Raw genomic sequence first — 14876 nt, forward strand, 5'->3', positions numbered from 1 at the left:
ATCCCTAGCAAGGCTTATAGAAGGTGGTGATCAGGTCGAAATACTGAAACGTTAGTTGTGACCATGTCCAAATACCCCCCCCTCCCGGTAGTGTAAGCATCTATGCATCCAGTTTACAGCCAGAGCGCTTACATATGTAATGTCGACTCTCGCACTTCCTTAGACAACTCAACGGCAAAACACCGAGACCATAATTACATAAGAAGACAATCAAGAATATTAACAACTAAAAACATTGGAAATCTAATAGTCTATTCCTCTAATTATCACACACCTAACTAAATCTTTGATCCGCACAAAATGGGCGCCGCCTCAGCTATACTTATCGTCTTAATAACTCTCCTTTGTACACTCCCATGCAATTGAAATGAGTCCGTTTTGTTAGAGCTTAAGTTACGCCAAGGCTTTATACCGTATATAGATAGATAAGATCGGCTAATCATATGTTTGAAAATTCTGTTCCTTAACGACCATTAATTACTATTAAATTATATATAAATATAATTTTTCGATTTTAATTGAAGTAATTTTGTAAAGGGGTTATAATTATAGTCTTTAATTTAGCGATTTTAATAAAACTGGTTGTATGAAATAATAAGCTTTTTTCGTAGAGTTATAGTTAAAGGAATAAACAGCTTATTTTTGTAAATTATTCGGTTAACCTTAGTAATCGTTTACTAGGGATAAATTTTAATGGTTAAAAATATCGTTAAATATTTTTTTATTAAAGGAATTTTAATAAATGTAACCTAATTCGTTAGAAAGCGCATCTTATAATTAATTAAAATACGTTAAATTCTTAATGATTTATTACGTTTTGGTGAAGTTATTCGAGATAGAAATATTAGGTCTGGAAAAGCCGGGGCTACGGAGCTATTATCATACTAATCTAAATCTGGAGAGAGGTCTTGGCACAACTTGAGCTCTAACAAAACGGACTCATTTCAATTGCATGGGAGTGTAGGCTACTTCTAATTAATCTAAGCCACTATGGATATTGTTTACGTTGTGTCGCTAACTTCAATGCCTCACAGTCCCACCGATCGGTGTCTGGGTCGTTGCCGGGTGTGGCGCTGATCTTTTTATCAATATCTGCCTCACCATCCTCGGGTATGTGACGAAACGATAAGCGCGTTCGCGCTGTAAATTTTATTGTTGCTCAGATTAACACGGCAAAACAGATACATACCAGGTCACATCCACGCCTTTTATATCGAATACGTCTACTATGATCGTCGAGAGCAAGCCAGGGAAGGCCGAGTTGCTGCCCGCCGAGCCCCCGGTGTCTATAGTGATCGCGTGCAAACTGGCGGCGGAGGGTATGGTACGATAGTTCAACCACCTCCACACTAAGCGGTCGGTGATCGGTACATGGTAGAGAAGCACTGGAGGAGATGGATTGGCCAAGGCTTTGTACTGTCTGTATTGTACGCTGTATGTCGCCGGGAGATTCCTGGTGGATTCTTCAAAGGCAAATTATTCATTTATGCATACCTATGTACGTTGTAATATGTAGGTAGCTGAGCTGCCAGGCGGTAGAAGAATCGGAACCCGCTGTACTTCCTAATGTTATTAAGTATTCCTAATAACATTTGAAGTATTCCTGCCTCTCCCTGCTAACAGTACTAGGTACCTACGTACCGCTTGAGTGTTTCCTCCATGTCCAGTATGTCCTAGGCAAATAGTAAGAAATATACCTACCTATCTACATATATATGTACCTAGTACCTACCTAGTAGTATTTGGTAGGTATGTATATGCTGGAGAGAGAAGATATATTTGTATTTAGCGAATTTATTCAGGTGGGAGATACGTAGATACAGTAAGACAACCAGCCTTGCCTTTAACGGTATGGTCAATATGTGGGTACAGCTATACCTGGGTGCGCAAGCGTGCAGGCGTGTAAGCGTGTAAAGCATCGCTGGTCATTGCTTGTCACTGCTTGAGAACCCCTCTTCAATAAATGTAATTATCCACTTAAACAGCACCACGACTCTATGCAGCTCTTAATCCCTGGTCCGTCTTTTCCACCTCCTCTCCATACTCAATCATACGGGAAGGATAGAATAACAACATCAAACATAGCTCTCGTCCGGTTCGAACCACATGTCCTGCCTACGTATCGTCGAATCACCCTACTTCTTCGCACCGCATAGGTCCGACCCAGCAAACCATATCCACCATCCACCTTCTCTAACAATATCAATCACCTCCTGTTGGCTACTACAGCATATCCGACAACATATTGCCTTGTCTCAGGCCGAACTGAGTTGCCTCTATCCTGGATCCTGCGCCTTGAAAGCAATACTCCTATATACGTCGAACGCCCCCCTTAGAAGGACATGGCAGACACCCCATACCATCCACATTTCCAATCTTCTCTGCTTCGCAGTCCTTCTCCTCCTCTCTCTCCCTCCTCTCCCCCCTCTCCCCTTCCGCACGGCGGAATTCTCCTAGGCGGTGATCCTCACAATACCCATGGTACCCTTGATACTCACGATACTCTTGATACACATACACGCCGGCGTTCACTACCATTCGTTTTCCCTCCTCTCTTCCCGAAGAATACTTCATCAACCTTCCTAATACCCAGTACCGCCGAAGGGAGACCAATCCCCCTAGACGACTCGACCGCTGCTCATCGCACAACTGCCCTACGTCAGCTAAGCCGATCCCAGCCGTCCTCGCGCCCTCGCTACACCGGGGCAAGTGGCCCACCAAGTGTTAAGAGCACAACTACCGAGACCTATTCCCAACCCGTTGTAGTCCGCACATACTCAGGCGTGCCTCCTTCGTCGTCCACCAGGGGCCCGGTATCCGTCTCCACCGTTTCGTCCTCGCCGAATCCCCCTCCTCAGCGCCCTAGTCGGGATGGACCAGTGAAAAGTATGGCGCGGCACAAAAGGAACGAAAAGAGTCGTGGTGTGGCTGGTGCCAAGCTACCCCCCCTCGAATCTTTTACCTTCAAGAGCATTATAGCAGACATACAGCAGGATGTTGGCGCAGACCTAGACCGCATAGCAGAGATCTGTGCGCGCACGAGATACTCTCTCAGCAACCAGTACGAAGTCCACATAGCCCCTCAAGGTTCGGGGTCCGGTTTCTTGGGTCCGCCAACCCCATCGTTCAGAAACCATGTTTCTATTGGGCCCACTTTACAGGCGGTGTCGAGCGATGATGAGCATATGGGCTCCATGCAAACGAAGAAGCGGAGAAACGCGACCCGTCGAAGAAGTGTTGCCTACGGTACTCTGGAGACGATCATGAGCTCGAGTCGGTCTTCCGATGAGGATAAGAGCAACAAAAAACCAGCCGCTGAGATTGTCGAGGAAGTGCGAGGCCGTGCAACTATGGATAACGACATCAAGGACGAGAGCGCAAGCGCGAACAGTACGGAAGCTCAGGCTAGTAGCGAGCAACACGATGACCAACGGGCATGTCTTCCACCGAGGTCGGCTCTATTCGCGGCTGCCATTATCGACACCTCTAAGAGTCAGATGCAGGGGACTAGTGCTACACTAAAGGCTTCCGGAGCGGTCCTATTAAGTGACCCCGCCGAGCCACGAACATCACCAAATCACCTCCAGACCAAGACGTCGCCTGAAGGATCTACCGTGAAATATTATACACGCGACACTCCGCCAGAACCCTCCAGGGCTGTTGCGTCGGAGTCCGTTGCCACCGCCGCGATTACGGCACCCGAGGAGCCAAAGACTTTATCAGGTCTATTAGCCGGCTTTACAGCCTGGGTGTCTTGGAAAGGGATGGCTTCTGAGCTGGGTCCGTTAGGTCCCTCGGGACCTAAGGCCTATTCCTCCTACGCGGAAGGTACTCTGCGAGAATTGCTCAAGTCAACCGAACCACTCGCAGACGCAAGGTACAAGGGCGTTGACCCAACATGATAATCCCCCGTTATATTGTAATCCGACATATTTTATGCATGGCTTCACGATACTAACAATGTGAAAATAACACTTATTAGAAGACATGGTTTGATTTTGGTTAATGTTAGCATCTTGTCAAGGGATGGGTACCACCAGAGTGCGGGCGTCCTGGTACCTGATCGTGAACATGGATAGATGGCTACTCAAGCTGCAAATCTGCTAGGTCACTCTTAACGACATGGTAGAGAGCTTATGAACATAATTACGAGGGAAGGAAACAGACTGGCACCTCGAGATTTACTCACAAACACTTTCGTTTCTCCTTCACCGCATGTTACCGCAGATATTGGAAACCTCACTCGTATTATACGGGTTGACATTAGCGCAAGCTACGTTGCCCCCGTTTTGGAGATCGGTAAGATACCAAATCCTGACTTATAATAAGACTCATAAGTTCATATCAATACAGTGTCGTTAGTGTTGCTGTGTTTTAGAGAGGTCTACAAGAGCAATGTGCCTTTCTGATGCACACCCACTACGGTAGGCGCAGCCGCTAGTCATCTAGCTCCGCTAAGATTTGTTCCCTCGTTTCGCTCCGAAACCGTGAGGCTATCAACGTCTTGATAAATGAAAACGATAGCCTTACCTACGGGATTATCCCCTGTCACGATACAACCGATTTTGAGCCTCTTTGGAGAACTAAAACGCCAAGAGGGGTAACCGAACTAACAAGGCTTTCAAGACTACACCATACTATGTAAAAGTTCATAATAAACTCAACTATCAATGTTCCAGAACTCTTGTGTTTCGAATATTAGAAATGCAAAACGACCGACCCCTTTTAGCTTTCAGCATCTTGGCACGTAACCTGACATCGTCGCCAAGCATTTTTTACTAAGGTGACAATGGAAACGAACCAATGGCGGCTAAGGACTAGGGAGATAAGTGAAACTCACGTTACTTACCGAAGGGGTCTTTTGGATATTTGACGCCTTCAAAAACTGTTACAACAACGGCGAGACGGATGCCATTTTCGGAAGGCAAAGCTAGCCTCTAAAACAAGTATAGAAAACCATATCGAGATGTTCGAAGATAAATACTCTTGATCGTCGCCATCTTACAGGACAGCTTTAGCATCATCATTCTATTCTATCACGTTGATCGTCCACTACTTTATCACCTCAAATAACTCTTTATTATCATTCCACGTTGCGGGACAACGAGATTCACTCAGCCAAAATGCAAATTACCGTTTTCATTTCTATCCTCCTAAGTGCAACTGCGCTCGCTGCTCCTGTCGTATGTCCTACCCTAACTCGGTAACAAGGCCTGAGAGTTGAATGATCAAACTGACCTTTAATAGAAGAGTTGCAAGAATACCACGGGAAATGATGATGCTACGACAAATGCTGCACAGGGTGCTCTCACTGGAGGATTTGGACTCGATGCAAATACCATTGCAGGGTTAACAAAGACGTTCCCTAATGCCCCTAGCGCCGCGGATTGTGCTTCGAACAATCTGTCATTCGGACAACAGCGCCAGTGTATCGATGCCGGATTATTAGACGACCCCAGCTTTTAAAAATGGCTATTCTTGGAACTGGAGCTTGCAATAGGTTATTACGTTAACTAGGATAAAATCGAGGGAACATTAATAAAATGCATGCTGTTATAAATATGTAAGGTCCTCGTGCCGGAAGCATTGCTTAAGTTTAACGAGTGTAATTTTTCGTAAGGAAATTTTTAAGTATTTTACACCCCGGTTTAAGTGAAAAAAAAAACCGTTAATTAAATAAAAGTAATATTATTTACGTTATATAATTAACGTTAATAATAACGTTAAAAAAGTTTAAAAAAAAGCCGGCGAAAAATATATATATTATTTTATATAAATTAATTAAAAATTTAAATATTATAATTTAAATTTTTAAATTTTATTTTAAAATTTATATTTTTTCGTAATATTAAATTTTTAATAAATTATTTCGTAATTAAAATTATTTTAAAAATTCGAAATTTAAATTTAATTAATTATTTTATAAAACGTTTTTAAATAATATAAATTATATTTTAATTAAAATTAAAAAAAATTATTAAATTATAATTAAAATTAAAATTAATTAAAATAATATTACCCGCGTAATACGAAAACCGGATTTTTCCGCGTAATATTATATAATAATATTAAATATATTTTTTTTCGTATATAAATTACATATAAAATATTTATATTCGCGATAATTTAATTAATATAAAATAAAAATTTTATTTTATTTATATATTTTTAATTTCGATTTATTATATTTTAATAAAATAAATTAATAAAAATACGAAATTTTATTTAATTAAAAACGTAATTAATTATAATTTAATTAATATAAAATGCATTTATTTTAATTATAAATTAAATAAAATATAAATAATTAAAATAAAAAAAATATTTCGATAATAAAATTTAAAATAAATAAATTATTAAATTTATTATTAAATTATACGTTTTAATTTAATTTATTTTTTTATAATTAATTCGAATTAAATATTTTTATAATTAAATTTATATAAAAAACATTTAATAATTTAATTAATTAAAATTAATTATATATTTTTTATAATTTTATTTAATTAAATAATTAAACGAAAAATATATAATATATTTAATATTTAAAATTAAAACTTTTAATTAAAAATTTATTAAATAATTTATATATAATTTTAATTTTTATTATTTATATATTAATTAATTTTCGATTATTATAATTACATTTAAAATTAATTAAATTATTTTTAAAAAAATTTTTAATTAATATAAATTTTATATTTATATTAATTTATTTAATTTAAAAAAAATAAATTAAAGTTAAAAATATATAAATATAATAAAATATTATTAAAATTTCGAAAATTATTAATTAAATTATTATTAATATATGTATTTATATTTAAATTTATATGCGAAAAAAAATATATTCGATATTATTATATAATATTACGCGTTAAAATCCGGTTTTTATATTACGCGGGTAATATTATTTATTAATTAAAATTAATTCGAATTAATTAAAATAATAAATAATTTTCGAATTTAAATTTTATTAATATTGATTATATTAAAATTCGTTTAATATTATTTAAAAAATATTACGTTTTAATTAATAAAAAAATTAAATATTAATAAAATATTTTTTATTACGAAATTTTTTTTTTTAATTATAAATATTTTATTAATATAAAAATTTTAATAAATATTTTTATATATAAATTATATAAAAAGTTTTTTATAAAAATATTTTATTAATTATTAATATTATTATTAATTAAAATATAATATTTCGAAAAAATATTAAACGAATTTTAATATAATTAATATTAATTAAAGTTAAAATTTAATTATTAATAATTAATATTAATTATAATTAAAATTAATTTTAATTAAAATTAAACTTAATTAAAATTAATTAAGCTTAATTAATTAATAATTAAAAAAATATTAAAAATTAATAATAATTTTTTTTTAAAAAAAAATTATTTATTTTTTTAAATATAATATATATTTAATAATTTAAATTATATTTAATATAATAATAATAATATAATTATAATATTATTATATATTTTATTTTAATTAAAATATATATTTGAAAAATTATTTTATTTTATAACGTTTTAAAAAAGTTTAAAAAAATATTTCTTAAAAAACGGCTTTTTTTTCGAATATTATTTATATATTATAAGTAATAATATTTAATATTATAAATTCATTTATAATATTTTAATATTTATAAAACATTATTTAATTATTTAAATTAAATTAATTATTTAATATTTTAATATTAATAAATAATTTATTCGTAAATTTTATAAAAATACTTTTTACGTTATTTTATAATAATTTAAATATTTTAAAAAATTAAAATTATATAAATAAAAATATTATTATTTATTATATTATAATATAATATATTATATTTTATAATTTATTAATAAAATTAAAAATTAATTTATATAAAATACGAAATATTTATTTTTTTATTTTTTTTTTATAAATTTTTTAATAATAATATATTTTTATTAATTTTTTAAAATTTAAAATCCACTTTTTAATCGTTATTTAAACCATTAAATATAAATTAATAAATATTTATAAATATAATTAAATATAATTAAAAATTTATATATCGAAAAAGGGTAAAATTTATTATAAAATAATTAAAATTCGGCTCGAAAAAATCGAATTTATATAATAATAACCGTTATAAACCGTATTTTTCTTAATTATAATATTTATAATATTATTAATATATTAATAAAATAAATTTAAAATCATTTATAATATTAATTTATTTACATCGGTTAAATCGAAATAATTAATTAAAATATACGACGATAATAATAAATTTTTAACCGTAAAATCGAAAGTTTATAATTAAACGTGGTAATTATAAATCGTATAAATGTTACCGGTTTTTTTCGATTAAAATTAATATAAATTAATTTAAACGGGTTTTATAATAAAAATAAAACGAAATATATAAAATAAAACGAAATAAATAAATAAATAAAACGAAACGAAATAAATATATAAAACGAAATAAAATAAATATATAAAACGAAACGAAATAAATATATAAAACGAAACGAAATAAAAAAATAAAACTAAATAAATAAAACTTATTTACCGCGTATTACGATTATTTTAAAATTAAAATTAAAATGTATATAATTCGTAATTAATTTCGATTTTTCGAAGCATAACTCGATAAATTTCATTAAAAGTAAACATTTCGAAAAAAAATACGAATTACGTATTAAAAACGGTTAAATAAATATATAAAAATCGATATAAATAATATATTATTTTAATTTTTAAAAATAAAAAAAAATATCGTAATATATATAAAAATTTAATAAAATTAAAAACATACGATATATTATAATAATAATAAAATAATCGTATAATATTAAAACTTTAATATATCGAATGTTTTTTTAAAACGAATAATATATTAAATATTTTATTAAATCGTACGTTAATCGTTTTATTTTTATGCATTTATTATTTTATATTTTTTAATTATATATTTATTATTTTATAATTTTACTTTTCGAACGTTTATTATTTTATAATTTTTAAATATACGTTTATCGTTTTATAATTTTATTATTCGAACGTTTATCGTTTTATTATTTAAAATATTTTACATTTATTTTTTTATATAAATAAAAAATTAATTTTATTAAAAATTTAAAAATTAAAAATATATTATATTATTTTTATTAAATTATTTATTATTAAACAAAGTTAAAAAAAAAACTATTAGTTTTTAGTTTTTTTTAATTACTAATTAATTAATTAAAATTACGTAAGAAAACTAACTAACTAAATTAGTTTTAATCAGGCCTGTAATTAACTAAAAACTAAGCTTAGTTAGTTAATTAATAACTAAAGAAATATTAAAAACTAAATTTTTTATTTTTTATTTTTTCGAAAATTTCTAAATCATTTAATATTTAACTTATTAATTTAAAAGAATTATATTTAATTATATTTATTAAAAACTAAGTAAAAGCTCCAAACAGATTAATTTTATATATTTATTCCGATTTATAAAAAAAGTTTGAAACTTTTGATTTTTTCGAAAAAAACTTAAAAATATTTCATTTTCGAAAAACTTTCCAAGTGAAAATATCGTTACCCTGAAGTTACAGTAAATCCTTAATAACTAATTAAATAAAATAGCTATAAATATATGAAATATATTATTGAACTCTTCAAATAATCCTCTATTACGTAATCTATGTTATGTAATCATAGCTAATTTCCTGATTTAGTAATACGTCATGAAAACCTCGTACAGGGTAAAGTTCTTAGAATCGATATTATAATTTATATAAAATATATAATAAGATATATATTATATTATTAAATAGAGCTTAACTTCCTGATTTTAAAACTACTTTATTTGTTTAAAAATATTTAATAATGGGTGAGAAATTAATTTTTAAAATAAAAATGCGGTAAAAGTTTAGTTTTTAATTTTTTCTTAGTTACTAATTAACTAAGCTTAGTTAGTTTTAGTCAAGGCCAGTACTAACTAAGCTTAGTTTTAGTCAAGGCTAAAACTAATTAAATTAGTTTTAGTCATGGTTAGTACTAATTATTAGTAATTAAATTTCAACCTTGTTATTAAATCATTTTATTAATATATCGTTCTTTTAAACACCTTTTTCTAATATTTAATTTAAAAGTTTAAATATTTTAAATTCGAAATTAGTAAATAATTTTTCATTAATCGAAAAAGAAAATTAACTTAATTTTAAAATCGATGATTTAAATTTAACGATTTATATTTTTAAAAATAATTTATTTACTCGAACTTTATTATTTATCGACCTTTTTTAACCTCGAAAAACGATTATTTAATGTATTATGTATGTTTTTTATTTTTTTATTTTTTTATTTTTTATTTTCTTATTTTTTTATTTTTTATTTTTTTATTTTTTTATTTTTTATTTTCTTATTTTTTTATTTTTTATTTTTTTATTTTTTTATTAATATAATATTAATATATTATAAGTGGGGTTTTAAAAATAAACCATTCGTTAAAAGATTTTAAAGTTCGAATTATATTCGTTATTATTAAACATAATATTTAAATATAACGTATAACGAAAAAATAAAAAATATAAAAAAAAAGTAAGTTTTTATTTATTTATTTATTTATTTATTTATTTATTTATTTATTTATTTATTTATTTATTTATTTTATTAATATATTTTATAAAAATTTATAATATAAGGTTTTATCGACGTTATAAAATAAAACTTTTTAAAATTAAATCGATATTTTCCCCGGAAATTAACTTTTTCGAATTTAAAAAATTATAAATATTATTTATTTAATATTATTTTAAATTTTATTTATAAAGTTAATTATTTTTAAAAAAAAGGATTATTATATTATTATTTTAATATTAAATAAAATATTTTAAATATATTTATATAATATTTTAATTTATAAGTATTTATTTTTTTATTTTATATTAAATATATAATTATATAAATTAATAATTTTAAATAAAGTTTAAAACGAACATTTTATTAAAAATAACGATTTAAATAAAGTTTAAAACGAATATTTTATTAAGAATAACGATTTAAATTTATTTTTTAACGAATGAAACGAAAATAATAATAACGAAAATAATTTTAACGACGATATTTATTTAAGTAATAATTCGAATTTAAATAACGAAATATCGATATATTTATTAAAAAAAATTTACTTTAAAAACGTAAGTTTTTTTTTTTTTATATTTTAATATTATATTTAATATTATATTTAATATTTATTAATATAAATTTTAATAAACCGATGTTTTAAATTATTAAAAAATAAATAAAACTCGTTTTCCGATTTTATCGTTATTAATAAAATGGTATTTATAAATTTTAATTATTTTAGTTTTAATTAAACGAGTTTTTTTTATTTTAAGTAATATTATTACGAAAAATCGTAATCGATTATTACTTAAAATTATAAAATGAATTACGTTATTAAAAAGTTAAGGAATTTTTAATTTAAACAATTATAATAAATTTACGGAGAAAATAATGAAAAAAAAAATTAAATATAAAATAAAACTTTTTTTATTTATTAAATAAATAAATTATAAAAATTAACCTTTTATATTTAATAAAAATAATAATATAACTTAAATAAAATATTAAATTCGTATTTAATATAATATTAAATAAAAAGTAATAATATATAAAATAATTAAAATAATAAAATTTAAACACGCTTTAAATTTAAAAGATTTTTTATTTTTTTTAAAATTATTTTTAAAATATTTCAATTTAATTTTTTATTTAAAAATATAATTTATTATATTAAAATAATTAAAAGTATTTATTATTTAAAATAAAATTATTAATATAATATATTATAATGTTTTAAATATTAATAATTATAATTTATAAAATAACTTTTAATATTTATTTACGTTTATTTTTAATATAGTAAATAAAAATAAATAAATAAAATTCTTATATAAATATATTTTAAAAGTATTTAATATTAATATTATTAAATATATTTTTTTAATTTTTATATATTTGATTTTTTTATTTTAAAAACTTTTTAAAAAAAAATAAAAAAAATGTTTAATTTTTAATATTTTCTTAGTTATTAATTAATTCATTAAGTTTAATTTTTAATTAATCACCCTTTAATTAAAATTAAGCTTAATTAATACCGGGCTTAATTAAAATTAATTTAATTAAATAGTTTTTTTACGTAATTTTAATTAATTAATTAATAAATTAATAATTAAAAAAAACTAAAAACTAATAGTTTTTTTTTCAACTTTAATATTAATATATTCGAATATTTAATTTTTAAAAAATTATATTCGAATTTTAAAAAAGTTATTATTTTAATAAATTTTATTTATTAAAATATATATTTTTTTTTAATTTTATAAAACCTGTTTTTATTATAAAGAAATTTCGAATTTTTTAATTTAAAAAAATTTAATATATAATATTTAACGTGTATATATATTTCGTAATTTAAAAAAAATTTAATTAATATTATTAATTATTAAATTCGAATTTATTAATTAATATTTTCATTTTTATTTATTTTTTTATAATAATATAATATTTTTTTTATTTCGTTTTTAATTAAAAATAATATTAATTACGTAATATAAAAATTAAATTTTTTTGTATAATATTTTATTAATACCCGAGTTTTAAAAAAGTTATTATTTCGGGAAAAATAAAGAAAAGTTTTTAATTAAGCTTAATAAATTATTAAAATAAGAATTTTTTTTAACGAGTTTTATAATAAAAACATTAAAACTTATAATTATGTTTTATTTTATTATAACTTTTATATATTATAATATAAACATTAAAAATTTATAATTATATTAATATTATTATAACTTTTATATAAAACTTTTAATTTTATTATTAAATGTTTAATATATAATTATTCGGGTAAATTATTTATTCGTTTTATTTAATATTATTAATAATTTTATAATGCTTTTATTTATATTTATTTTAATTATTTTTTTATTTTTATATTATATTTATTATTAATTTAAAATTATTATAATATAATTTAAAAAATACTTTTTATTTATAATTTTTTTTAATTATATTATATTTACTTAATTTTATTATTATTATTTCGATTAATTTTTTTACGATTAAAATTTACTATTTTAAATATTCGAAAAGTTATATATTATTATTATATTTTTTTATTATGAATAATAACGATATTAATTATAATTTAACTTATTTTTTATATTATATATTAATTAATAATAAATAACCTTATAACGGCGATAATTTTAATACTTTTTATTTAATTAAAAATGTTAATAAAAATACGTATCGTATATTTCGTTTTTTTAACGAAATTTTTCGAAAAAATGTTTATTATTTTTTCGTTTTAAATTATTTTAAAAGTAATAAATTTATATAATATTATTAATTAATTAATTATATTATTTAATAAACGAATATTTCGTTATATTTAATTTTAATTATTAAGTATTTTTTTATAATAATTTTTTTAATATTTAACGTAAATTTAAAATCTTTTTTATTTTTATATATAAAATTAATTTATTACTTAAAGTAATTTTAAATGCGATTAATTTTTATAATAAATGTTATTAAATAATTTAAACATTTTATAAAAATTAATACATTTATATTATTTTTAAATTTATACGAAATTAATTTTTAATAAATAATATAAATAAATATTCGTTTAAAAATTCCTTTATATAACCGTTAAATAATTTATATAACGATATATATTTTTAATTTAACGTATATTATATATTTAATATAATTAAATTATTTATTTTCTTAAAAAATATTAATAATAAATACGAATTAATGTTATATGTTTTACATTTTCGGGCTTAACATTTTTATAAAATGCGGGAATTATATTATAATCGAAAATTATAAAATGTATATAATATTTCCCGTAAATTTTTATTTATTTATTTTATTTAAATAATTTTTTAATATAACACGTTTTTATTAAAATATGTAACATATAATTAATAACGTTAAAATTATTAATTATATAACTTATTAAAGTTATATTTTTCGTATATATAATCTTAAATTTTTACTTTTATTTTAAAAATATAAAACGTAATTTTAATATAATTTTTTTATTAATCGTTTTATTTTAAATTAACCGTAATTTATATTAATTTTTAATTTTATTAATATTAATTAATGGTTAAATTTTTAATTATAAATAATTAAATAATAAAAAATAATTAATAAAAAAATATATCGTTAAATAATTATGTTATTAATTTATACGTAATTAAAATATTTATTTTTTTTAATTAAAAAAAATAAATAATAACGAAATTATACGATTCGCGATATATTTATAAAAACTATTTTATATTAACTTAAAAACTATGAAAACGTTATTAATAACGTTAATTAATTTATATTTATTATATATAAATTAAATTAGAAAATTTTAAATAAAAATTTTAAAATCCCGAAAAATAATATCGCGAAAATATACGCGACTTTATAAAAATTAATACGCCCCGAACTTATAATTACGAATCGATAAATTTAATAAAACTTTACATTTATTCGAATATAACCCCGTAATATTTATAAATATATTCCGCGTATTTTTTTTTTCTTTTTTAATTACATTTTTTCCTTTATTTTTATTTTTCTTTTTTTTTAACCTTATTTTTTTCTTTATATTTTATTTTCGAAATTCGTATAAATTATTATACGAATATATTATTTTATCGGATATTATTTATTATTATAAATTCGGATTAAAAATCTTATATAATCGAAAAAATCGTATTAAATAATAAAAAAAAAACTTAATTTTATAAAGGTTTTTAAAAAATAATTAACTTATATATCGTTAAATCGTTTATAATATATAATGATTAATTATATAACGA

The 14876-nt window shown here is 23.6% G+C and overlaps 3 protein-coding genes across 3 annotated transcripts; all 3 read left to right on the forward strand.

The window, feature by feature from the left end:
- Positions 1–300: 300 nt before the first annotated feature.
- GGS22DRAFT_182819 (plasma membrane proteolipid 3) lies at positions 301–1353 on the forward strand (the record flags this gene model as incomplete). The annotated part of the gene is made up of 3 exons (XM_047964012.1): positions 301–346; positions 1035–1110; positions 1182–1353. The coding sequence occupies 3 exons, from the start codon at positions 301–303 to the stop codon at positions 1351–1353; spliced, it is 294 nt and encodes a 97-aa protein (XP_047813619.1).
- A 637-nt stretch (positions 1354–1990) lies between these two features.
- Positions 1991–4019, forward strand: GGS22DRAFT_113709 (uncharacterized protein). The gene is made up of 2 exons (XM_047958021.1): positions 1991–2016; positions 2086–4019. Exon 2 carries the CDS (start codon positions 2343–2345, stop codon positions 3900–3902), a length of 1560 nt encoding a protein of 519 aa, XP_047813620.1. The 5' UTR covers positions 1991–2016; positions 2086–2342; the 3' UTR covers positions 3903–4019.
- A 705-nt stretch (positions 4020–4724) lies between these two features.
- GGS22DRAFT_113711 (uncharacterized protein) lies at positions 4725–5510 on the forward strand. Its single transcript, XM_047958022.1, has 2 exons — positions 4725–5183; positions 5248–5510. Exons 1-2 carry the CDS (start codon positions 5124–5126, stop codon positions 5464–5466), a joined length of 279 nt encoding a protein of 92 aa, XP_047813621.1. The 5' UTR covers positions 4725–5123; the 3' UTR covers positions 5467–5510.
- Positions 5511–14876: the final 9366 nt, after the last annotated feature.

This window comes from Annulohypoxylon maeteangense (assembly GCF_022496945.1).
Source record: "Annulohypoxylon maeteangense strain CBS 123835 unplaced genomic scaffold GGS22scaffold_43, whole genome shotgun sequence".
Lineage (NCBI taxonomy): Eukaryota > Fungi > Ascomycota > Sordariomycetes > Xylariales > Hypoxylaceae > Annulohypoxylon > Annulohypoxylon maeteangense.